The sequence below is a fragment of the Saccoglossus kowalevskii genome, chromosome 10 (genome assembly GCF_978046115.1).
Source record: "Saccoglossus kowalevskii chromosome 10, keSacKowa6.1, whole genome shotgun sequence".
NCBI lineage: Eukaryota > Metazoa > Hemichordata > Enteropneusta > Harrimaniidae > Saccoglossus > Saccoglossus kowalevskii.
Window position 1 is genome coordinate 30,828,391 of NC_140650.1, and position 25,603 is coordinate 30,853,993.

The window sequence follows — 25,603 nt, forward strand, 5'->3', positions numbered from 1 at the left end:
GTTTATACAGTATTAAATGAACACTAGTCTTTTTACAGACGTCATGAATTTGTTGATGAAGTATGTGCATATTTCCTAATTAACATACATTAGGCATTTTTAACTGTTCTGTTTTAATATCTCAAGATCCATTCATCACATTTCAATGTATACAAGTACTCTGAAGTGAGACACAGACTCAATAGTGCAGGGCTGAAATTCGTGTATAGTAATTATTGAATTTAAATAAATATGCAAATTACTACAGATCTACTACAGATGTCTCTAGTACCAATCATCAAATTGCAAATAAACTTGGCACATATATGCTGCGACATAAAAAATACACCTAATTAGTTTTGGGTTGAAATACGTGCGTATTATCTAATTTCTGATATTCCAATAACCATTTAGGTAGCAGCCTGAGGATATCCGTTTGCAAGGAAAATGGCAATGATGACCAAAACCTATCTACATATTTAAAAAAGTATATTTATTCAGAAAACCCAGCCTTGTTTGCTTTAAGGTCACGTGACTCCTGAAATAAACAGTGGCGATAAATGAATAATATAAACAAAAGAACGATAATAGTATATTTACGGTTATTCTTGATATAACAAGAAATATACCATTGTAGAGTTAGTGTGATGTATTAATTACTATTTTGCTTATTCTGTTTCCATAATTTGGTAAACTGTAACAATTATTTTTAAAGGAAATAAAGAGGAATGATTTTAACATTTAAGAATAACCAAACTGCGACATTGTAATGCTTCTAAATCAAGTCGCTGCATGAAATTTAGCACATCCATCAAAATGTTTCCACCATTTTCTTGCAAACATACTACCAGGCTACACTTCAGCTTATACAATTTGAATAAAACTTGGTACATGATTGGTATTGGATACTCCACAGACATAATACGTTTATTGTTGGAAAAAACGGCGCGCATTAATTACCTAAATTACAATTGGATATGTCAACTTCATTCACAAGATTTAAATAAAACTTGGAACATATGTGCCCTTGGACAATAGAGTTGATATGTTTTTGTAATAATAACCCAATTTAGATAATTATGTCAACTCGTTTCAGCTCTTTCACAGATATCCCAATAACCACTTATCAAACGTAAATGATGCTTGAAAATAAGTTCTTTGAGTTACTGCACAGACCACTGTGACAACCCACATATTGTTTTCATTTGCTATAATATTTTACTATCAAATTCAAGTCAAAGCAAGGACTTCTTGTGTAATAAGCTAGTCCCAAGTTTATAATTTATCTTAAATATTTCTTTTATATATTTCCTCATGCTTGAATACTTTTATCACACGGAGTTCTTTGTAAGCCTTCTTTGATATTTATTATAATGATGCCAATAAAAACTTTTATATACAATTCTTCACTGGAACAAGTAGTTTACATATCACACAAGTAAATGATTACAGTTCACAATAACACGCTTAAAAAATAGTGACGTCACTTGGTGTGAAATGTGTATACATATAATAATTTTAGCCATTATGAAAAGCGGTCCGCCAAAGGCACAGCCGTGTAATGTGTAACTTTATAAATTTTAAATATTACGAAAAAGTATTGTCCGAAACGCTGCCGATCTGGCTGTGTGAAATATTAATAATGTTATCGATGATAACCATATCAATATACATTTGCGTGTACCATAATTACGATACGGTTTTTACAACTAGGTGTAATAATAAAACAGAACAGGACAACTGATTACCTGTGACCACCGCGATGCACACGTAAACATTCGTATTTCATTTTTTCGGTCCGAAAAATAGTACTGATGATAATGTAAATCATCTAAAACTAAACATTGTAAAAATAAACATTGTGCTGTTAAAGCACATTATGAATCGGTATTTTAAATGTGCAGCTAGAATTCTGAAAAGCCGTACCCACGACAAAATAATTCTGATTATTCGTTTTTGATCTAAACACAAATAAATAACATATTTAAAGTTAAACTATGTTCAGTTCATATCGATTTAAATATATTTTTTGATTTGATTTTTTGATTTGGGTGCGATATGGCCACTTTATTAGTTGTAATTCTAACTGTGTCACTGAATGACTCCACGCAAAGACATCATCTATCAGCCATAGTGAGTGGGCTGCACTTAAGGTGATGTATAGACCAAATATTACAATAAACACATTACATATACACGTGGATAAATTGAGTGCAGTGCAATATTGAGTGCAATATTCTGGTCATTTGCAATTATGTTATTTTGTAATTAAATCTCAAATATGAAATATTGGAAGCCCACTACTCACGTAACTACGCATTCTGTGGAGCCCACAGACAAGAACCTAACACTTATACTTTCCCTTGAGGGCGCCGCGCATGAAGTTGTTGATGAAATAAATGAGCACTACCGATGACATGGTAGTTTTGTCGGTATGGCGCCTATTTGCACTTAAAAGACAATCTGAGTTATCATTGAGTCTATCATTTGCATATTTATCATAATAGTTAGCTTTTTTTATATAAACAATAAATACATCCTGCCTAAGTAATACTATTACACAATACAATACTAGCTCGGCACATTGCACGATCACTCGACTTCAATCCTATTGCCGTCAATGCGTGAGGCCACTAGTAAAGAATTTGACCGCAAATGATTTAAATGTAAAATCGTACCCCCTAGTTGTCACATGGTCGTTTGGTCCGTTGATACTTCGGTATCAACTTGAAGTGTTAACACGTATAGTATACGATTCGCCCAATAATCTATACGGGGAAGTTTTCAAGGTTGATTTTGTCTCCATTCCATCAACTAAAGGCACAGAGTATAAAGAAATTTACAACAATTTGCGTGGAATACCCTCTATATCAGTTCTAAATGGCGACATTCAATAAATAAAGCATTTTTGTAAGTACTATGCGCAGATATGCAGACTTCAAATAATATGGCCCCGAGTAAATCGATATCAGTTAACGTGGTCGAATGAAAAACTTGGTCCACGAATTGTCTTTTTCTTTAAAATAATAAATTCCTTCTATAATAATAGTGCTTGGAAATATAATGGTCCAGTCAAAGTTCGCCATTTTGGAAGTTTTGTTATTGAGTCTCATGGCATGACGACAAGTGATATATGACGTATATGGCAGCGACGTCACGCCACTGACTGTTACCATGGTATCTGACAAACAATCACCATAACCGTGGACACTGTCCCACAGAGGTAAACTATCAAGCACAATCTATCTGTCACTTTGGCGATACGCTTCCATTCTCGCTGGACGCGCTGTTTCTCTGTCAATTTGTCATTGTGTTTATTAAGCATCCTCAACTCTCGGAGAATCTGTTTTAACAGAGATATATTTTCGCCAGTCTCCGGGCTAGAAGTCAGATTTGAAGAGTTATATTTTGTCCTGTTTCCATCCATCTCACTCCGGTATGACGGACTGAGCCGTAATATCGGTATCGGTGAATCTGGACATGAGTGTGAATGATTGACGTCCATACCATTCATGGCAGTAAGAGGGATGAGTTCAGCGCTCGCCTTTGAATGGTGGTGATTTGAGGCGCTCGGTTTTGTGTGGCGGTCCTGGTTGATATTTACATTGAGAAACCAGCCAACGTATCCAATTATGTACTTTTTTGCCCAATTCGGCACCGGTAAACTGTCTTTCTCAGGTCCACGGTAGTAAAGATTTACCACTAGTACGTTCATGGAGAGCGATACAGATATAAGTATCATGGTCGCTGCATAGTACTGACCTGTAGAAAAAGTAAAAAAAATGTTTAGAAGTACGATGCGAAAACAGCGATAACATGAAGTCCTAGCGATGCTCCGAGACCTTATTCCACACAACGTCTCAAATGTCAGATTCGATGAGCATGACGAAGCCATCCCAGATGTAGTAAAGATGCAGTAATTCCAAAAAGACCAATATTTAGTAAAACAAAAAACAATGTGTTGAACACACTACAGTAGATAGTGTAACGCAATTCCTATAAATCGCGCCCTCTACCGACCATGCGTGTTGTGACGTAGCTATGAGGTAGATATTTGACGAATCAACGACTGTGTTTGGTTTGTCTTTCAGAATAGAGTAAATCACTCACAAAATTTAGAGGTTATTCGCAGCAAATTAAATTACCGCGGTAAATCATAAATGTTGACATACGACATTCTGCGGCGACCGGCGAGTCAGAATATCAAACGTAAAGTATTTTCTGTGACTAATCTCTTGGAACTTCTTTATTTTTAAAGAGTAGCATTTGTTTTTGACAACTTCGAAGTCTTGGTGGGCTACTTTAATGCTATACAGTCTATAGACTGCCTTTAATACGTCATGGAAGCACTTTGTCGGTAGAAAGTTCGACTTATATCACAATGCATATGACTTTGTACTTACCTATCACAGGAACTTCGTCCGAGGCAGGCATCACTTCGGCAACCAGCAGTAAGAACACGGTAAGGGAGAGTAACACTGTGACACCCAGGCTGATTTTACCCTGTGATTCAGCTGGCAGAAAGAATGTCAAAATTGTCATAAGCGATATCAGCGTGCACGGCATTATAAGATAAAACACGTAGAATAAACACCTTCGACGAAAATATATGGTGTACGTAACATCTGTGTAAGGTGTCCCGGGGGTGTCTGGGTAATATTCCTTGTGCGCCTGCGCCGTTAGATCTTCTAGGTCCCATTCGCCATCACTTACGAAGACTGAGGTGCTGCCTGTAATGACATAAATAAGCTGAGAACAATACACTGACATATTCAAATAAATAATAAGTCCAATGAAAACATAATAATGAACTTGAGTTATGTTATGTCGTGGTCGTCGAGTATTTTAATTTGTAATTCGACATAAGCTTCATCTTAGTATTGATGCATACAATACACACTCATTTCAAACAAGTTTTTTAAACACTCAAAGAAATGAACGTATCCGCAATGATATCCCATATGCAGGTGATAACTTTAAGGTAAAACGTTCTTAAAATTGTCAAATGAGTTGAGTGTACAACTGACATTAAGAATCAACACGATTTAAGTTAGTCTTTTTCACAATTTTCTTGAACTCGTTAGTTGTACGGCATATACCAGACAGGTCACGGTTCAACCTGTGGTTAAGAACTGGTCTTAATCACTGCCTGGTTCTTATAAGCATGATTATTATACCCAATCAAATCACACGATATTTTCATTGCTAACAACAATGCCAGAAACCATAATATCGATATTAGCATTTTTTTTAATATTAGCAAATGGTAAATTAAATACAGGCACAACAGATTACGATCTATTCGTTTTATGTTTATTGTATTTATAGTCGCTCTCAAATTCAATTCGTTCATTTCGGACAACAATGACCTTCATATCTTATATACTTGTACAAATGAAAAACAACTGGATGCAGTGCTTTACGCCTTATTATTACCGGTTAAAATGTGTCTGTTAATTGCATGTAATAATTTCAATATGTAGCTATCTTTCAATGTGTATATATGGCGATGTGCAAAAGCAAACACAGGAATTATCTTCACATATAACAACTAAATTAGACAAATAAAAACAAATCACCAAAAATCACTAACACGTAATGCCAATATTTAAAGGCGTGTACATGACACGGGTGTCTTATTTTCAAAAAATCTTCAAACACAAACTTGGAAGTAATCCCCCATCTCGATGTATGAAATAATGAATAACCTATTATCAAAGTTACAAGCATAAAGTGATTCTTATTAATTATCCATTGCATCTCTTAAGTGATCGAGCAGGGTTGCTGTGCTGTGTGATTTGCTATATATACTCTATGACGTGGATATTTGATGAACTATGTAAAACATGCATACAATTGTGTATATTCTTAGAGCCGCTGAGTGTGTATCTAAACGGATCCGGAATAAATTGAATTTATTTCATATGGCAATGTACAAGTTCATACTTGAAAACAAAGAATGGCAAATTTTGGCGAGAAACAAAAGATGTCGTGACAACAAATGTTCAAATTTGCCATACTCGACAATAATAACCTTCCTGTGAGATTACTGGTTTACGTACAAGAGCAACACACTGTGGACTGTAGGGTATATATACTAATTCTGGTTCGTGCACGTGGAGGATTTTACTTAGACCATCATTTGGTGTGAGGTCATTCATGCATCAACCCACCTGTGCCATTCAAAACCACTTCGAAACCATCGTACTGCCATGTTCCAAACTTCATAGTACACCTCTGTTCATCAAAGGGGAAATACGTGGGATCTATTTTACAGTGACCTCGGAATATAACTGGAGCTGTCCAGACCACCTCGCCGCTGCTGTACACAACAGCTAAATGGTCGAGGAGAAAATTCTCGTATTTTGTAGCCGCGCTGAAAAAAGAAAGAAATGGTTATTGGTGGCAGTTTTCCCTTAAGTTATTGAGATGTACTTGATCACTGATGTTAGCTTTCGGATGTTATGCTTCTAGATCTTTTATTATTATTGATCTGCTCCTCTTTTTACTGATAGGTTCGAATGGTAGATGGGGGAGTATTCGGCGTGCCTGATTATTTCCATAAAACTTTTAATATTCAGAGTTGGCGAAATATCTGTAAACATCACAAAAGATTGCGTGGTCTCAATTGTCATTCACACACAGATGGTCTTAATATTTGAAAATCAAAAAAGCGGTTGGAATTTGTTACTCATGAGGGTTTTTATTTATCGAAATCGTTGTTACTGCCGGTGAACTTCGTTGTAAGTGAAATATTGTTCGTAACACTAGTAAGTCAAACGGACAGTACATGTAACTGGGTGCTCGTTACCTTTACTATTATTAAAAAATTATATAATCACGTAAATAAATGTAATTAATTAATTAATTAATGAAATACTTACTTCTGGTAAAAATAAACATCTGGTAACCACAGCCTCTTAGCTGGTACTTTCATACTCTTAATTTCACTGTAGTCTGTCTCGTTCCAAATAAGGTATTCATCTTGCCAAGACTGTTGGATAATGCACGTATAGCTGAACGATTAGATGACATCGATCGATCCAAAACTCGTCAATATTGTCAAGCCATATCCAATTCATCATGAACATAACGCATTTTCATAGACAACCATGCTCTATCATTAGCATCTTGAGTTTTTTTTTTTCAATACATTTGCACCAAGTTTGGCCTCGAATAAATATTGACTTTCCACTGTTAATCTTTAGCAATAGTTGAAAACGAGTCAAAACTGTTTGTTTAAAACAATATTTAATAACAAATAAACGTGAACTCACCAGCGCCATCCAGCAATTACTGGTCAAAGTCTGACTTTTTTCATCCTGGAAAAAAATAGTTGACGACTAAACAACAAATATACGAAATACAACAGCGGCAGATTGGTTGCGACAGAGGGTGTCTGGATTTCATTCTAATCAACAACGACGCCCATTCCAGCTTATGTGATTAGTAATTTAGAATACCGAATATGTTCTTTGATTTGTTTTTATGTTCTTTGTCTATATTCTTCTTTAAATAAAAAGGCCTCGCTTCTTCATTATAATATTTGTTCAACCACTGTCGTCACCGACTTGTTGAATGCTGCGTGTTGTAGTTGGTATACTGAACTGTAGATGGCGCTCATTAATATGACATTGATGGATGAATTCTCAGCAAGTCTATACAAAATGATGTTAACGTATGATTGCGCAAAGCAATCATTAAAACATATGGGATTTTGTACAAAATTAGAGTAGAAATAAGATTGAATTAAGAATCTGATTAACGTGTTCCTTGGCGGTATCTTCTGCGAGATTCAAAATTGGGGTCGTAGGTCGTCCGATTCTTTGAATTTGTTTTATGTAGTTTCATTCTAGTATGAGCCGACACGGTAATTCTAACAACAGAGCGTATACAATGGTCGCTACAGTATAGTCCACATACAAAAAAAACTAATTACTGATAGTGGACGCAATGCGCGCATTAGTGCTTTATTGGATATCACGCAGTGGCTAATTGCAATGTACAATACAACATCACCGAAATGGACTTGTTGTGTTTGTCGCATTACAGTGAACATATTAAAAACATCGACGCGTAAGTGAATAATCTCCATAATGTTATGTACTGAACGGTTGAACGCATTAATTCATATATCGCCGTCCAAACAGTTACCACCATTAAGATGAAATCAACATTTTATTTTATTTAGTTTAAAATGTATGTTATTTATTCAGTCTTTTGGCCGTTTGTGTTTAGGTAATTGCGAAATTTGGAAGTAAACAACGATTACAGTGAGCGGAATGATAAAAGAAAATCCCCAAACAAGACACAAAAACAACTTTCTGACGCTGCATGTTGCTACACTACTTCAGACTGATAGAGAGTACGATTCCATGTTGGCGACACGATGCGGCACTTGTGTTGCGTAAACTCTTGAAATTTCATCAAAAATTGCTCAAGCCTTTCCCGTATTCCGAATTAGTAGTGATATGAACATGTGGTTTTTGGTTATGGATTATGATCAGTGTATGTGTTAGCTCACAGGAATTTAATGACAGATGATACGTGTTTTGCCAGTGATCTAAGGATGTATTTGTCTATAATTAGATGGGATGTCATTTTAGTATATAAAAGTCATATTTTCGTGTTTGAACAGTCGTAACCGTGAAGGCAACAAAAGTCCCCAAAATATATTGATAATTAACTAATGGATAAAATAACCGAAATTAGGTGTTGTTTCTTTTCGTGTTCTTAGACCAATCATCGCACATATTTTGAATACGTAAATTTAAAGATACTTTTGTGGAACACACTGGACAACGTGATGCACAATTAACATAAACGCCAAGATAAAGCGCATGCATACCCGAGCACGCGAACTATACAATTAGTTTACTCCTAACGGGCTGTTTCATTTTACTTCATATGGTACTCAGTCTTTTAAATTACGTTTCGAGCTCAGTCACTCGTAACCTGCCTTAATTTGATAGACTCATTAGCGGATATCGCCCTTTAAATCAATCGCAACAGGACGCCGTTATAGGATGATAACTATCCAGATATTGGACGTCTCAATAAATCTCGTTACTTGTAAATTTCATTGCATTGTCTTATTCCGCCAACATTAGACAGCCATCTCGAACAGCCAAGGGACATTGAAAAGCTTTTAGTTTTAACTAGCGATATTGGTCATGCGTGTTTGGTCTATTCGGGAATCTCATTAGGAGGAATTGAGTTGATATCGACAGATAGTAACTTCAATTTCCGTATACGATGAAGAACTACTTCGTTAAACGGCACAAAACAGGAATTTGTATGAATTAAATGATGGTTAGGCAGGTTAAAAATCACCAATACAAACACGCTCGGGATACTTACTAGAACTTTATGATTGAATTATCGTGTCTTTATCGTGCTATGTATGTTCGGTGGTAAAAATGTGTCTTGTTTATCTTCAGAGGATCACACTGGATCGAAAATAAATGGAACCGCAAAATGTGATAGGAACATTAATGTAGAATGAAAAATTGCTACTCATCAATTATTCAATACGATTGCATAACGATTTATGTATCTGCCATACACAGATAACATCCATCAATGCCTGAGAGTGGTTTGGAATTAGTACATGGTATTGGTATATTTGACTATTAATATGGCTGCCTGTCACATGGAATTAAATCGCGAAACTTAGTTCACATGTGACATGTTATGTGTATATGTGAGTAATTTGGCGGTCCAGGAATGTATAATATGTTAGTCCATATTTTGGGAAAAAAGTGTTAATAAATGACCCCAACATTTCCATTTACACCATTTAGTAATCACTGTATTTTTACTTTATGATTATCGGTCAAAAACGTTTACTCTACTGTGTTATGGCATTTATGTTATGAAAAATCACCGTATTTAGAATATGACTGATATTATCAATTAGAAACAAAAGTCTCATACGGAAAAGTTATTTTCTTATGATACCACTCAATTTTAATACATCATCATTATTAGCCACGATGGAGAAAACACTTTACAGTGGTTGCTTTACTTGAACAATGACAAGACAGGTGTCACTCTGTGTTTAGAATATGTGTGGGGTACAGATTCGATGATTTTATACGACATGCTAGTTAACTTAACCAATAAACAGGGACGAAAGGTCATACTAGTCTCCCACGAGACAAACAGTGTTTGATCACCATTGAAGTTGCTCCCTATGTCCCCATTCAAACCATTCCCTGCATAACGCACCATGAATCGATTATAACGTACACCCGTACAGGATTGTTAGCTTTGCAGTAACGTTGTAAAACCCCACAAAATATGTTTCAAAATGAGGTGTACAAATTATGGAAGACGCTAGTAAAATTAACTGTCTACTTTCATCACCGCCATCATGTATACTAGTATATCACCGCGATACATGAAACACAAATCGTCACGTGACTATGCGGGCTCCTCGGATACCCGAGATATCGAACGTAGCAGTCAAGTATTCAACATAAATATGATGTTTTATTGATCAATGTGAGCAATCAATCCAGACAGACTATTCACTGATCGATGGCTTATATTGTATAGTTATTATTTTGCAAACTGTAAAATGATTAATTTTCACTGGGTTTAAATTTCGCTGATTTAGCATCTCAGGCATATTCAGTTGGTTTTACATTCACGGTTTTATTATCAGGATTTAGACAATGTGTTATATGCTAAATTTTACATATTCACTGGGTTTCAATTTAGCTCATTTTTCTGTCAGCGAAATAAGCAAAATTAAAAGCCAGTGAATAATTAAACCTAAAACAGTATTATTCTAAGTCAGCAGAGAAAATCGTGAAGGAATCGGAAGATTTGAGGGAGATAAAACACTTTTACCCCGTGTGATAATTACTACCATCACGGTGATACCGCAATGGCATGGGGAGAAGTATGAATAAATGATAATACAGAGCCAATCAAAGTAGTCGATTTATTCCAACCATCAAATGTTTCTCACGTGACTGACCATCAACCAACCAGTAAGCGTTCTCCGATACCACTGCTTACTAATTTGCGTGAGCGCATCATTAGTGTTTTCAGCCCAGGCGGAAATGAACTAGAAAGTCGAGTCCAAATTCAATGTCACTGGGCAACCTCAATTTTACATATTTTAGAGGTACATCGTACGGTTGTGTATGTAATTCACTGAGTCTTACTAGATGGTTATATTTATCGTGACTCACTGTGAAGTCTTACTTACAATTGATTTAAGAAAATCATTATTAGTGATAAGCCGTCACAGTTAGGATACCAGACTGCATTTATCGGAAATATGTTGGTATTCTATACGATCTGTAGTAAATGGGGAATCACTATATTGACTTGCTCAACATAATGGAGTGACAATGCTTTCTGATGTAAAATGTATATTGATGTGGGTACAATCCAAAGCATACGTCAGTCGAAGATGTTATTGAAATGAGTACTAGTAACAGCCTCGCTGTCACGTTGTCTTCAGTATACCTCATCCTGAAGGACTCGAACAATTTGAATTATTGAATTACTGGTTAGCGTTTTCCTCGAATGATGATATTATTCCATTTTACAGCGATCGACATAAAGCCGCGTGTCCAGTGGAACAATAAATCGAATCTCACACCAAGAGGGACAATGGTGATCGTTCGAGGGAAAAGCATCACCTCGTATACACCACTTAAGATAGTTGGAAACACAGATCAGCGTCGTTGGCGAGGGAGCAGAGCTGTTCAAGCGAGAATAGAGTAATAGCGTATATCATTATTCTATAGCATGGGGTTCGGTGACCCATCAGATCAATTTCGTGTAAAAGTGACAGAAGTCCAGTTAATAGATATGATCATAATTGAGTTTCTTTCACTACCATCGATCAGAAATGTCAGATGTATCAAAAGAATGCACCAAGCGATCACATTCCAAAGAAATCACGACTATATGTGATAGTTTTAACCACATAAAATATCCTAATTCAATTATGTTATTAATAGCTATGGGATATGTTAGTTTAAGAAGGAATGAAATAGTTCATCACATCGACATACTGATAACGTTTTCGGCTTTATTGGGGGGGGGGGGTAAATAAGTAACAAAGCTATATCTTGTTTATGCATCTTTCCACAATCACAGGTTTTCTTATATAGAATACCGTTGCTAGCCGACAATGTGCAAGTCTAAATGATATGAAAATATGAGCGCCGTTTCGCAACACACACCCACGGCATGCTAATAACATATTGAAATCGCAATTTTGTCTCAATATTTAATAGAAAAAAAAACCAGCAAAGAGTTTTATGATGAACTGCTGCCATGCTATTAGTCGGACTTCTATTCGAATCATGACGTCGCGTGTGGAACTCGGTGAAAAGTTCAAGTGCCAAGTGAATCCCGACATTTTCCGTTGTATAAGATACGGTGCAACAACAACAATAATTCAGGCTCCCGGCAGAATCATGATCTAGCAATAAATGATACTTGCGAAAGTTATGGACTTACAATAAATGCGAGATTCTTGGACGTGTTGCTAGTTGGCCTAGCAACGAAAGGATGAGAAACGTGATATGTGTGGAATGAGAAAGTGAGATGTATGGACTGAGACTGGCAAGGAAAGAGAAGCGCGCGATGTCATGATGATGAATCTCGAGAAATTGACATTTGGACTAACATCGACTACTGATGAACGGCGAATCATAATCTGTGGATTGCATAGTTCACTGTTTCAGCTTGATAAAAACGAAGAAAATATCTTAGATGTTATTTCCCTGCACTCCTGATCTCACCACCTTTTTTTCTACGGACGATATTCTGAAGATAGAATTAATGCCCGCCGACGTTTTAATTTAATGTGTTTACCTCGTAATTGAATTAACAAAATGACCTTTCCAGAGACCTTTTAACTGCGTCATAGTTACCCATGGGCACTCGGTAGAGTCAAGCTGGTATATATTGCTGATCAGTGCAGTTATCATAATGAAAAGCCATGTGAGATAATCATGAGCTGCCAATATTCTTCTATGACCAAGAGCTGAATCTTAGATGCCATTACGAAAATTAACGTTGAGTTTTGACCCAAAATTAAAAGAAGTAATGATTTTATTGAAGGAAATGAAAAATAAATCTGCGCTAGTGTTACCTTTTTATATATATTAACTGATTAAAGTGGTGGACTAATTTCATGTGATTCAGTTTACTTGCCATGGGGGTAATATATTTTACCCGGATGTTGGCTTTCATATTTGCATATAAGCAGATTACTATATTCTTTATAGTCCATATATCAGTATTAATAATAATCGTTCAGTCTACACTTTAAATAATCCATCTCCCAATTATCGCAATAGCCAAGTTCATGACCCCTGTAATTCAGTTTGTGTATATTCCTTCGCCACTTTGACACTCATCTGTACTACGCACGCGCATAATACTGGATGTTTTGCATTATGAACTGCTTAGGCCACAGTTATGAGATACTGTTTTCATTTCATTTTTACAATATTTTGACAGAAACCAGAAAGGAAAATCGAGAGCTGCCCGTTTGAACGGACGCGTGCGCGCTGACCAGAACCAAATCTTTTTGTTTGGCCTTACTTTGAAACCAAGCCAAATTGGCGTTTTGTGCATGTCAGCCATTTTTTATATTTCATAGTCGTTCTTCAGCATCGATGTATTCCTTGTGTCACAATGGTAATGGTACATAGACAAGCAACTAACTTCAGTACAGACGACGTCATAGATGATTGTACGGTTTGCATTAGTATCGTGTTATTTCCCCATAACAACATTTCTTACTAGACGTTCTTTATATAAGCATGGTACATTTGGTATTTAATAAATTAAGAGAACGCGGACAGCCAACAATAAACGTGCATTCCTATACATGTTAATTTACGTAGCAATCTATATTCATTTTCTACATATCTGGAAATTTACAAGTAAATTCACGCAACTGTAATTTCGTGTGAAATTGACCAGTTCTACTATAGTTAAATTTAATAGTAATTACATAATAATTACTATTATTTGTTATGGTTTAGTATATTTGATTCGAGTATCTGGATATGCCTGTGACATTACCGAAATGAAATGTTTTGTTTTTTTCATTCGACGATTTACACACGATATGCGACAGGAAATATGTCAGTGTTTTCAAATGCCATGCATCGCAATGATTACTCGGTTAAGTAAAAGTTGTGAATGCAGAACAGTACATTAGGTATGCTAGCAAGGTTCGATTACATCAACACTAGGCGTTGGTGGAGTGATTTGGGGTCCTAATGGCTGTGCATATTTGATATAGCCTTCTACTAACAACAATTAAACGTAGATTCCCTTTTGAAAGATTTGGTTCCTGCATTGATTTATATTTCCATTGAACATATGCGTCAGATAAAACACTGCATAAATTATTGTAGAACATGCAGACAATGAAATGGACCTTTTCTGATCAAACAACTGATGACTCACGAACATAATTCACACAACATGCACATACATTGTGAATGTTTCTACGAAAAGGGCGTAATGCACATTACCTGTAAGTCGCGCCCTCTAGTGGCGGGGCGCTTTAGTGACGTCGAAATGACGTATATGGTGAAGGCAATGTCGTTCAAGCTGACAAATGTGTCTGGCAGTTGAGTCGTTCGTCATCTAAAACATAGTAACGTCTCTCCAAAATATAATCTTCATTACTGACAACAGCAGTTAAAAACTATGTCGATGCTTTGAACGACATTAGTGTCACCCAGGTACGCGCATCGCCGCTAGAGGGCGCGGGGTTATAGGAAAGGTGTATTGGATGTTTAACCACTTTGAAATATGCATGCGTAAGTCTTTGACTTCGCAATAGCATGTTTGTATACAACAACCTGGAACTAACTACTTCACTGGGTTAAGTTTCCCACATGTAAACAGAAAACACACACATTACACACATACGAAATCAAATTAGATTGGCAACACGTTACACATATATTGATGAATTAGTATATGACTCACCATATCCAGCACCAGGTTAAGGAAGAACACCATATCGACATACGTCGGCGTCGAAAGGTCCATAACCGGTCGCACAAGGTTACTGTAATTCCCCAACTTGTCGTTAAAAAGGCGATGCAGATCTGCATTGCCGAGAATACCTATAAATAACAACGATAATACTCATAAAAAATGTGCTCAACACTCTAATCAGTTTTACTTATTGAATTAAACATTTAGAGGGATCAAAATTATTTAATTTGTCAATGTTTGTCAGTGGTAGTCGGCGACAACGTATACGGTTATCATCAATGCCTAGAAGGAACATACTTTCCCCATCATTTCAAAATGTTCGTTTCACTAGAACATTTAAGCTGGTATTGTAATAATATGCGTGGTCAAAAACGGGTCTAGTCATATCAGTACGTTACTAGAGCTTCCCTCAATCTAAGAAGCGTGAGTGATGTGTTGTACTCGAACAACACAAATTTACTTTTTTGTTACGTTTTGCGGGCTATAGTGTAAAATACCATAGTATACGCCCTCTATTGTTTGCATCATAAAGTGTCCTTATTGTATAACCACAGTTATTATTCTTTCGTGCGTACGGATGACACGTTCTCTCCACGTAATCATTTTTTTTTATTTCAACTCGAAGCTAGTAGTTTATTCAACGGGGCTTGTAAATTTACTGTGAATACAACGGATACCCTTGATAACTACGTCAATTGTACAGTTACATTATCATGGATTATTCCGGCTTAGAAATCGAAAATATCTGTACAGGAAAGCCGACATGACAAACACACATGAGGGAAAAAGCACTGTAAGGCACATCTGGGTGATAAACGAGCAACAATTCTGAAGAACAAGTCTGATAACGCCCCTTGAACGCCCCGATGTGAACACCGATAGTTTCAGGCTCAGTAACGCGGGAAATGAGTCCGAGATCACATGTATACAGTGATGGCGTGTGATTACGAAACTCAATAGAGTTCCATTCAGGCAGGTAATCTAAAATAATTGGGAAGAAAAAGTGAAGCCTTTGTTGAGTACAAAGCCACATTTATCGGACTTTGAGAGCAGTTGTTGTCAACTGAATAGCCAGAAGTAATTTTACTTCAGCGATGACGTTTTTTCCTGACACTCCTGAGAAACTGCCATTTTATTCGGGATTATCAGTGCTCACATTCACGAGTATTACAGTTTGGGTGGGAATCTATACGGGACTGTAGTATCGGCTTTTGTGCAACGATGATTCTACAATTTATAAAATGTCGTTGAATGAATACGCGAAAACCGGAACATCATTTACGCAATGTTGCACTCCCGGTCAGCTGACGGGGAAATTGTACGAAAGCAGCATATTCTCACGTTCGAAGTTTCAGGGGTGGCGTGACTCAGCGGAAGCTATCGAGCGCTTGGCGCATACGATCTAATCAGTATTATGTTGGAAAAATCAGATAATTTACTTCCAACTTATCAAGGTGAAATGATATCTTATCATCATAAAGTATTGTGCAATTGTGACAGGAGATGCGGCAGACAAAATATTTTACGTCAAACAAATAGTTACGTCTTCCGATAACATACATCCGATGGAAAGATACGATTGTATATCATGCTACAGTGTGAATGTTCACTTATTCGACAACACGTGTGACGAATAACATCTGAATAATTTTTATCTTATTGCACACGTAAGGTCGTTCTTACCCCAATAAACTGGTTGCGTTTGCGCACAATAGTAAAACTATTTTTATTTAAAAAGCGACATATGGATAATTATTTAGGTATTATTGACTTGAAAAAATATTATCATGCACGACGAACTAATATAACACAAGTTTGCTATAAAAAATCCACCAAATGATTTACACTGGGATATATTGTTGCGTCTTGTTTTGCCTTAGGAAACAATATAAAAAAGTTAAACCGATTAAACCTGTTGCGATGACCATTTTCTGTATATACTTTCTTCATTAACGAAACACGAAAATTAAAACAAATATAGTTTGGAGGAGAGTAGTGTCGGTTATTATTAAAACGACGAAAGAAGGGGCCAAAAAGGTGACATCAGTATGCAGGGATAAAGGTGTAAACAAGAAACACCTCGATGGGAAATGACTTCCACGCTAATCCCAAAAAAATAACGTAAAAAATTGAAGATACTTTCAATTTAAAAAAATAAAAACGTGACCATCGCGTAGCATGATATTTCGAAAACATTTTGATTCATTAACGATATTTCAAATGATGAAAATCCCGATACTCAAACAAATCACGACTTTCGTGATCCACAAACAAACAAGTTTACCAGCTTAGAAATTGACTATTCTATCGATTCTCGACCATAAAATGAACATCAGTGATTTATCAATCTGTCATCTAAAAAGCCGTAGCACAGTTTAGTAGAGTGCATATGAAGTCAAAAATACTATAATTGACGCGTTTGACGTTACGCCTGAGTTGTGTTTGACATCATTTCGAACCTTAATGTGGGCGAATGACACAGTGCAATTATGACTGCGACTTCGTCCACGTGTTTTTGACTGTCGCTGTTGGAAGCTTTGATGCATGACACTTTCAACAAAGACAGACCGATTAGGAAGATAAGACTATCTTAAAAGCCATTAAAATACCCGAATTCTCGTTTAATTGCCTATATACTCTTGCTCATGGTAATATGTTTTTTTGTATAAAATCCTGTCGAAGATTCGGTTATTAATCGATTAAATTAAAAGGCGGTTTAAAGATGCGGTCGATATACACATTCTCAATTTGCTTAATTCTGAAAATGAATATGAATTTCACCCGAAAGAATTTATCCGAACATACAATCCAACTGTTTTACCGAAACACACACACAAGTCAAATATATCGATTTTTTAAAGAAAAAAAAAACATGATTGCCGCAATAACAAGGTTAGCCTTCTCGATGTCAATGGTGTTAACTGAGATCATGTGACCCGAAATTAAAATCCAACGACACTTGTCAAACTCGTTCGTTTTATTTAATTCTATAACGCAATAACCATTTGGGAGGTCATATGACCGGAAAGAAATCTCACAGAGTTGTCACTTTTCATTTGCCTGCCATTCTTGCTTAGAAAATTATGATTGAAACGTACTCGTACAATTCTGTCACTCGATCAACTGGATTTAGTAAGCTCCAGTTCCATTTCATGATTCTGTATTAAAACTACTTGTGCGCGATTACCAAAGCGTCAATAAGCACTGTGTGACGTCACGGCACCCAAGTGGCAACTTATACATGTATTGTAAAATCCTAACATTATGATTGGCTAGACTATTAATCTTATAGCCAATCAGGTACGATTGTATAATTTATTACCAACTTAAAGTAAACCAACGCGTCGGACTAAACAGCTCCTTTGATGGAGCACTGCAACTTGTCACCGAGAGCACTATATGCAAAGAGAACGGTTCTTCCCAACTTATTACACTGGAGACACAATACTGGTTCCACTGCAACACAAATAACTTCACAGAAATGATTCCTGTGAGGTGTTTCAATTTCTGAACAACTTTGAGTGTCAACTAATCAGTAATAAATAAACTATCGCTAGAAGTTCCTGCAGTACGCCGAGGGGATTCATGCATGCGCAAAAACACAGCATGGCCGTGATCTTGATCGACAGAACCCGTAGCTCACATACGTAATTAGAAAGATGGCTAGAAACATGTGCGTGTGAAGTTGATCCTCTTTCTAATATCAATTAATCCACCGCGTCGTAACAGCTGCTTCTAAAATTACAGATAAGTCGGCGATCGGATGAGTGGATGTGTTATCAAGTTGTTTTTCGGCAACATGCGTTTGTCGTATGCAATGAGTATTTAAGTACATGATAACATTTAAACAGAATTTGAAAATTATCATTTTTATAAAACTTGTGAATTTTGTTATATAAGGCTGTTAACATTCTTTAAAAGGAAATATACTATAGTAGAATAATCTGGAACCGAATACACACTGAGGATAAACAAAATATTGACATTTAGTTACGATAATCGGTTCTAGCAACCCCTTAAAACTGTAGCTTATGAAACATTGTGACCATCTGGTCCACAATTAACAAAATTATAGAAAAATGCATACAAATTTGCAAAATGTTGCACGACATTTTCTGGCGGGAAGAATTATGTCGTTCAAAACGAAATGCGATGGATTAATTGAAATGTACTAGTATTTTCCACATTTTAATTTCATTATTTCATATCAATGAAATGTGTCGTGAATAGAAGTTCGATGTACTATTCATGAATTCAGCCATGACAGCTAATGTCCTTGGATGCTACCTACGTTGAGACGCACGTGCTGAGACAACGAACAATTCTAGCCTCCTTGCTCAAAGGTCTGGACCATAGTTATAAACAGGTAACTACTGTTCACGGAGTGATTATATATGTATCGTTGATATTGTAGTACCACTATACGCGAATACGTGACATCACACTCGAATCACGTGAGTGCGATATACTCGCGTTGAGGTTGACAATGTACATGCGCTCATAGCCATCATGAAAGATACGAATATCTTCCATATACCGAATATTAAGACAATTCCTATCACGGCAGATGTTCGGGGCCAATGATTTATTGATAAGAAATAAAATAACTTCGTTAATACCAACTACCATCTCATTATCACACGGTATTCTTAAGGAATGTAAGACTGTGCTTGGTTTTAATACGCTAGCGATGAAACGAAAGTAGACACGAGATCGTCAACCACATTTCACGCGACCATGTAGAGAACAATTGGGGAATGTATTAGATTCATCCCATCATGGAAGGAATTAGTACCTTCCATGATCCCATGTATGTTATATTAAGGTGTCGGAGCAAGGCAAGTCAAACAAATTGTCGTATTCTGGTAGTTCCCCAAAATACTTGGGAATTTGTCGTTGATAGATACATTCGACTTAATTAACAACAGCACTATGAAATAAAAATTACAACAAAGTTAACTGAAAATATGATCCAGTAAATGAACGAATGATAGAGACATTGAGAGTGAATTTCTAAGTTCTAGGAATACTACATGGTGATACGTAACAAATAAATAGATTGAAACCAAGCGGTAGTCAGACAAGATAGAAAAATATGTGGCATCTAATTTAACACTAGCACTGTGTGCGGCGCATATAATCTCTAAATTAAAGCGTTTATTGGAATACAATGTGATGAAAATGTGATTATTTTCTAGCGTGACAACTGAGAGATTTCTCGTTTGGCAACTCTTTCTATTATATACAGTGATCCGTGAAATCATTACAGTAACAAGTCTAATTATTAAGTATTTTATTTAAATTGTCGAACAATCTCTTCAATATATTGGGTCACGACGTGCTAATTTTGTCTCGAACTATTATGGAATTAGATATCAAAAATATATCCAAGGATCAGAGACGTGACATGTACGTGAATGCGCAGGCAAGCGTGTCAGTTTATGAACGGAAAAACGTGACGTGAGTAATATCAGACGAAAACACGAAGCGAACCATTGAAACCATTGAATTCGCGTTCAATTCACGAGAAAATATTTTTTGAGTCAGGTACGTTGTACACCAAACGATATAAAGGTAAATGTTATGATTGAACCAATTAAACGTTATCAATATGGGAATCTTGCTTGAATAGAAAGACTATTGCATCAAATGTTACATGGTTCAATCGTACGTAGTTAAAGGCCCATGTCAGGCGAACCGATCAATAATCGTTGTTAAATCATAGGTGGTGCATGTTAATTTTGACTTGTAATGGACAATCAGTACGCATAGGCAATTTATTATCATAATTAAAGAATGAAATGAGTACTGTAATATTCTTAAGCAAAACAATTTGCCAAGAAGTTGGTGGAGATATGTTTACAACAGCGTGACTCCAAGTTATTAGGGATTTTAATGCAAAGTAGTGAATTATCTGTCCTCGATTTTCCAAGTATTATGCACCTTTAACATATACGTAAATTGAGGCCATGATAAGCGGCTGAATGTGCACTGGATGCATTCTTGGGGAGAATGCATTAATTTAAAAATACACATTCGATGTTCACAGTCTTTGTCATTAACACTAAAGTACACATCTTAAATTACACATTGGTGTGCATATTTCCAGTCAATCATATACACTGAGAACCAGCAAAACCTGATATAAGCAGCGTAAATGGGTACAAAGCGTTGATAACCGACAGGTAATCAATATTATTCATGCTTTTTTTCATTAATTAAAATCACATTTCTTCTTAAACATCCAATAATTATCAAAATAACGTACAGAAATGCATTCCGGTTTAAATGTATCGCGTACATTGTCCCCTTTGTGACGTTCACGTACTTTAAAAGTAGAAAAGACATTTTTTTCTATAAGTGGTAAAAGGGAAAAAAAGAAAACAAACCGACGTTTTCTTTTGATCAACAGATATGACTCGCGGTTAGAAAAGAAATCCCAAACGAAATTCACAACTCTGATTGATGTAGATTTCTCATTCAATTCTTAATTGAGAAATCGACAATAACCACGGAGAAGGAGAATAAACAGATACTCCCACGTGGACGGTACGAATTAAAGCTTCCATGTAATGCGCTTTTACCAATTGAAATGAACCCTCTACTGGATTCGAGAGAAAGGGGGAAATCTGTTGATCTAATCTTGATAACAGCTTTACTTTAATTCATTAGAAGATTAACGATACCTTCTTGACAAATTCATTACTTTGATTACAGAGAAATGATGGCATTGACCTTGAATTGATCTTGCAGGCATCCTCTCATTCCAGTGATGGTATGGACGCGATCTGGATAGGATAACGCATATTTATTCAAACAGTTTTTTTTTTCATTTTTCATGCCACACGATGTATTGTCTCTGGTCAGCAGGTAACGCTAGAAAGTACAAACTGTGCTGCTATAGTCAATTCCCCATGTGATAATAACATCCTTGTGGACGTCAAGTTGAGTCTTTGACGACACATTTACCAGTCATGCGATTATCGTCTTGCAAGTTGAACTACGTGAAGCTACATAGCCTATTTTAATATATAGTCGATGCTTGCTCACGTACCGGTATCACCTCTGTCAGACTGAATCATACTGTCGGTGACCCGATGAAGTATCTATAGCCTACGCGCCGTTTCTCAATTAACGTCTTCAAGATGCGAAATAGCAGGGACGTCAGAGCATGCTACAACGTAATATACGTCTATGGTTATACTTACCCAGACTTTATAAACAGAATTATAAACAGAATGGAATATGACTTAAGAATACTGCTTAACTATGCAGGATTCGCAACAAATTTTATTAAATTTTAGTCGCCATCCTCTTCATATAATTTTGCATGCAGAGAATGCATTAGCTATGTTTTTTTTCAGACCATATGTTCACATGATAGTGGTTCGACACCCGTGTAAAAAATGAGCCATGATAGTGCTTATATATTTGGATAAATTAAACACTGTTTAGATTTCTTGAGATGTTTCTGTTGGTTGTTGGCAATCCACGTACTGTTGTGTTCAATAAATTGCCGTGTTCACATCTGTTTTTTGTTTGCTCCTTTAAGCCGACAAAAAATACAGCGGCAAAAGAAAACTGACGTGTAAACGTTACACAGGCGGAATGAAGGTATCATCCCGGCGTAAATATTACTCAATACTTATGCGGGCTTAAGAAAATAGAGATGGACACGTTATGCTGGTGTAAAGAGGATTAACTATGACGGAGTTTAAACCTCATCGGAAAGGGCAACACCGGCCAATATTCCCAAATGACGTTGTAAGTGCATTGTAAATCCACACATGAATGTGTGTGCCGCTGTCAACTTTATTTATTAATAAGTTTTTCTTATTTAAAACTAGATAATCGCAATATGTGTCGAATTGCTAGCAGTTTAGATTTGGTTATATTGACCTGTATGCGTGGCTAAACTCAAAATATTTGTTTTCTACCACCAAGAATAATCAACCTGGCGGACCTACTTCATTTCATTTTCAGTGGACTCACCTAAAGTATAAACAACTCCATGTAGACTACGATATGCAACTAGTTATATATAAAAAAAAACAATCGACAAATCGGGGAATTCGCGATTTAAGAATATAGTCCAAGACTTCAAATGTATACAGCGGTGGTTTATTTTCATGGCTTAAAAGTTTAGATGGTAATAATGAAAAGTTAATCCCCGTTCTCTAGATTACAATTAAGCGCGTTTTGTGAACATGGAATGAAAATGGTCCTGTCATGTCATGCTCACAGTTCTAAGTAAGCTGGTATCCGAGAGGAAAAGATATAATAAAGAAAAAAATGACTGTAGTAGATCGATTATTTCTCTCACTTATCAAGAATGAGCATTTGGACGTTTTCACAAGAAGTTGTGTGTTTGTATTGCATCACCATGGAAACTAATCACCTGCTCCGTGCCCAATGATAATAACCCGAAGACATGATTCAAATTTACATCTCTCTGACAAATTTGTTTTTTTATAATTGGATATTCATGAATTTGAAATTTCAATTGGTTTGCGTGTTGAAAATATTTTTTTTATACAAATATGTCAAGTGGTTAAAAAAATGACGCGAAGAAATAATGACAAATCTTGATAGATTACTGGGTATTTACTATTCCAGTGTCATCACTACCTGAAATAAGGCGATGTCTTCAATGCGCCATTCGCCGTGTTTGAAAAATTTCCAATTTGGTTCGTGGAATATAAATAATAACACACGATCTGAAGTGACAATATGACTGCATTTATATTCAAATGGAATGTAGAACCGGGATCTAGACAGGATAGAATACTAGTCTCCTATCAATTTAAAAGCCAAATGCTGGTGATAAATACACGCTGATGTTTTAAATTCATAATATAGCCATACCGAACAAATTAGCTTCGCTTTAATGACCCTATTATATGAAGAAAATATTGCAACATGTACATCCGCCGCAGCTACTTCCATTTCAGTCTTTTTTAATTTCTGTAGAACTGTCGCCAAAAATACACACTGTAATCCTAACCGGCGAATGAAATTGACAACATGGAGTCTGAAATTGACTGTACGGGTCACGAAATGAATTATTATTTGAAGTCGCACAGCAGGCTGAAAATTAGAAAGCGATTTCGAAGAAACTTCGTTTTATAATGATTTTCCTGAATAATCGTGTATTAGTGCATGCAAGTACAGCCTGGTATAACACGGCATCACCGCCCATTATATCAATATTCATAGTTTTAAACACAAGCGGCTACAGTGTAATTGACAACAGTAGTAACAATAACAACAACACATCATACCATTCCGCTGGTGTCATACGATACTTAGATAGTTTATTAAACAACGGGTGTCAACACCAACTGGTCAAAAATATATAATTGCCGAACCGAGTGAATAACATAAGGTTAAAATTGATTGGTACGCACCGATAAAGTGATTTAAGGCGGGAGGGTCGCACTCGCGCGAATTGAGTCCCAGGCGACGATAACAACACACCCTAAAAATGCAAAGGCTCATGGGTAGACGCTTGTTTGTAAACAATGACACGCTATGGCCATCTGGCGCATGCGCATGTGACGACTCCCCCGCTTTAAGTATAATTGTAATAACATATATACACATAGCTATCTAAAAAGATAATGCAGCATCAGAAGAGAATAGAAAAATGTACAATCTAAGATCATGAATGGTGTAATATTTTGCAATACATCAAATGCACTTACGTATACATCATTAGATAACCCCGGATTGTGGCAATCCCAATATATGCTTAATTTTCAAACAAAAACAAAGCATTGAAAAAATACGCTAACCAAACCTAGCTGTCAAAAATTCAAGAAATACTAACTGAGTGGCAGATTATGATGCCTCCTGGGCAAATCTGAACATATTGGCTTTATCATGGGAAAGACGAAATGTGATCAATTAGTCTGAGGCGATCAGCTGCAAAATTAAAAGCATGTAATAGTATATGCTCGTTGACTGGCAGATGACTCCAAATATATAGACCCCCGAGCCCAAATATGTAGTTACTTTAGTCGGGGTTTGTGGACCTCTGACAATAATGGTGCACCCTCATTATTCTAAAAGGATTTTGGGATAATTTCCTTTTCTAAGACTTATAAGTGAAAAAGGATGGGATGGCATGTGATGATAGTTAATAGTATAATATTCGACTGTCACCACTTTGGGTACACGTATTGCTGTTTTTTCATGCATTACTTATAATCTGATTGTTTATAGCTGTACAGGTAGTCATTGATCGTCCATATGCCGAATATTGACTGTTTTGCCACAAAACAATAATGTTACCGTGTTACGGTCGGGTTAAATACACGCGGGTTACAAGACTAAAATGTACATATTTGTGTAATGTCCAATTTTAATTCAAATATTGTTGCAAATATTGAAAATGTCACGTGCCCCCATCCCCGAATACCTCTCTTTACCACCTATTGCCAAGTGCCCTCCCTGCTCTATGGCCATTTACATTTCGTTCTAATTTATTGCAGATTTCATATCATATGGATCATCCCCGTTAAATAAAACCTTGTTCCACAAAAGGTGGATATAAGTTGCAAACCCAACGGTGATTATCATTCCAGTAAGGATTACCAAGCTAGCAGGGGTGCAACAAATTAAC

At 36.3% G+C, this 25,603-nt stretch overlaps 1 protein-coding gene and 1 long non-coding RNA gene across 4 annotated transcripts in view; one reads left to right on the top strand and one right to left on the bottom strand.

Annotated features, from left to right (window-relative positions):
- Positions 1–25,603, top strand: part of LOC144344587 (uncharacterized) — a 54,986-nt gene that overhangs the window by 12,297 nt on the left and 17,086 nt on the right. Inside the window, exon 3 of one of the 3 annotated variants that reach the window (XR_013419211.2) lies at positions 25,473–25,561. The exons of 1 other annotated variant lie outside the window; for it this stretch is intronic. This is a non-coding gene — a long non-coding RNA (uncharacterized LOC144344587). Of the gene's footprint in view, positions 1–6,494; positions 6,895–25,472; positions 25,562–25,603 lie in introns of those variants that run through there. One more of the 3 variants, XR_013419209.2, reaches the window with a different exon arrangement.
- LOC100367857 (neuronal acetylcholine receptor subunit alpha-7-like) overlaps positions 1,321–25,603 on the bottom strand; it is a 125,475-nt gene continuing 101,192 nt past the window's right edge. The window contains exons 6-11 of the mRNA XM_085504498.1: positions 14,968–15,107; positions 7,257–7,301; positions 6,864–6,973; positions 6,153–6,355; positions 4,383–4,709; positions 1,321–3,741 (exon numbers count right to left, since the gene is read on the bottom strand). Of these exons, the coding sequence (XP_085360624.1) occupies positions 3,149–3,741; positions 4,383–4,709; positions 6,153–6,355; positions 6,864–6,973; positions 7,257–7,301; positions 14,968–15,107 (1,418 nt within the window). The 3' untranslated portion in view covers positions 1,321–3,148. The remainder of the gene's footprint in view (positions 3,742–4,382; positions 4,710–6,152; positions 6,356–6,863; positions 6,974–7,256; positions 7,302–14,967; positions 15,108–25,603) is intronic.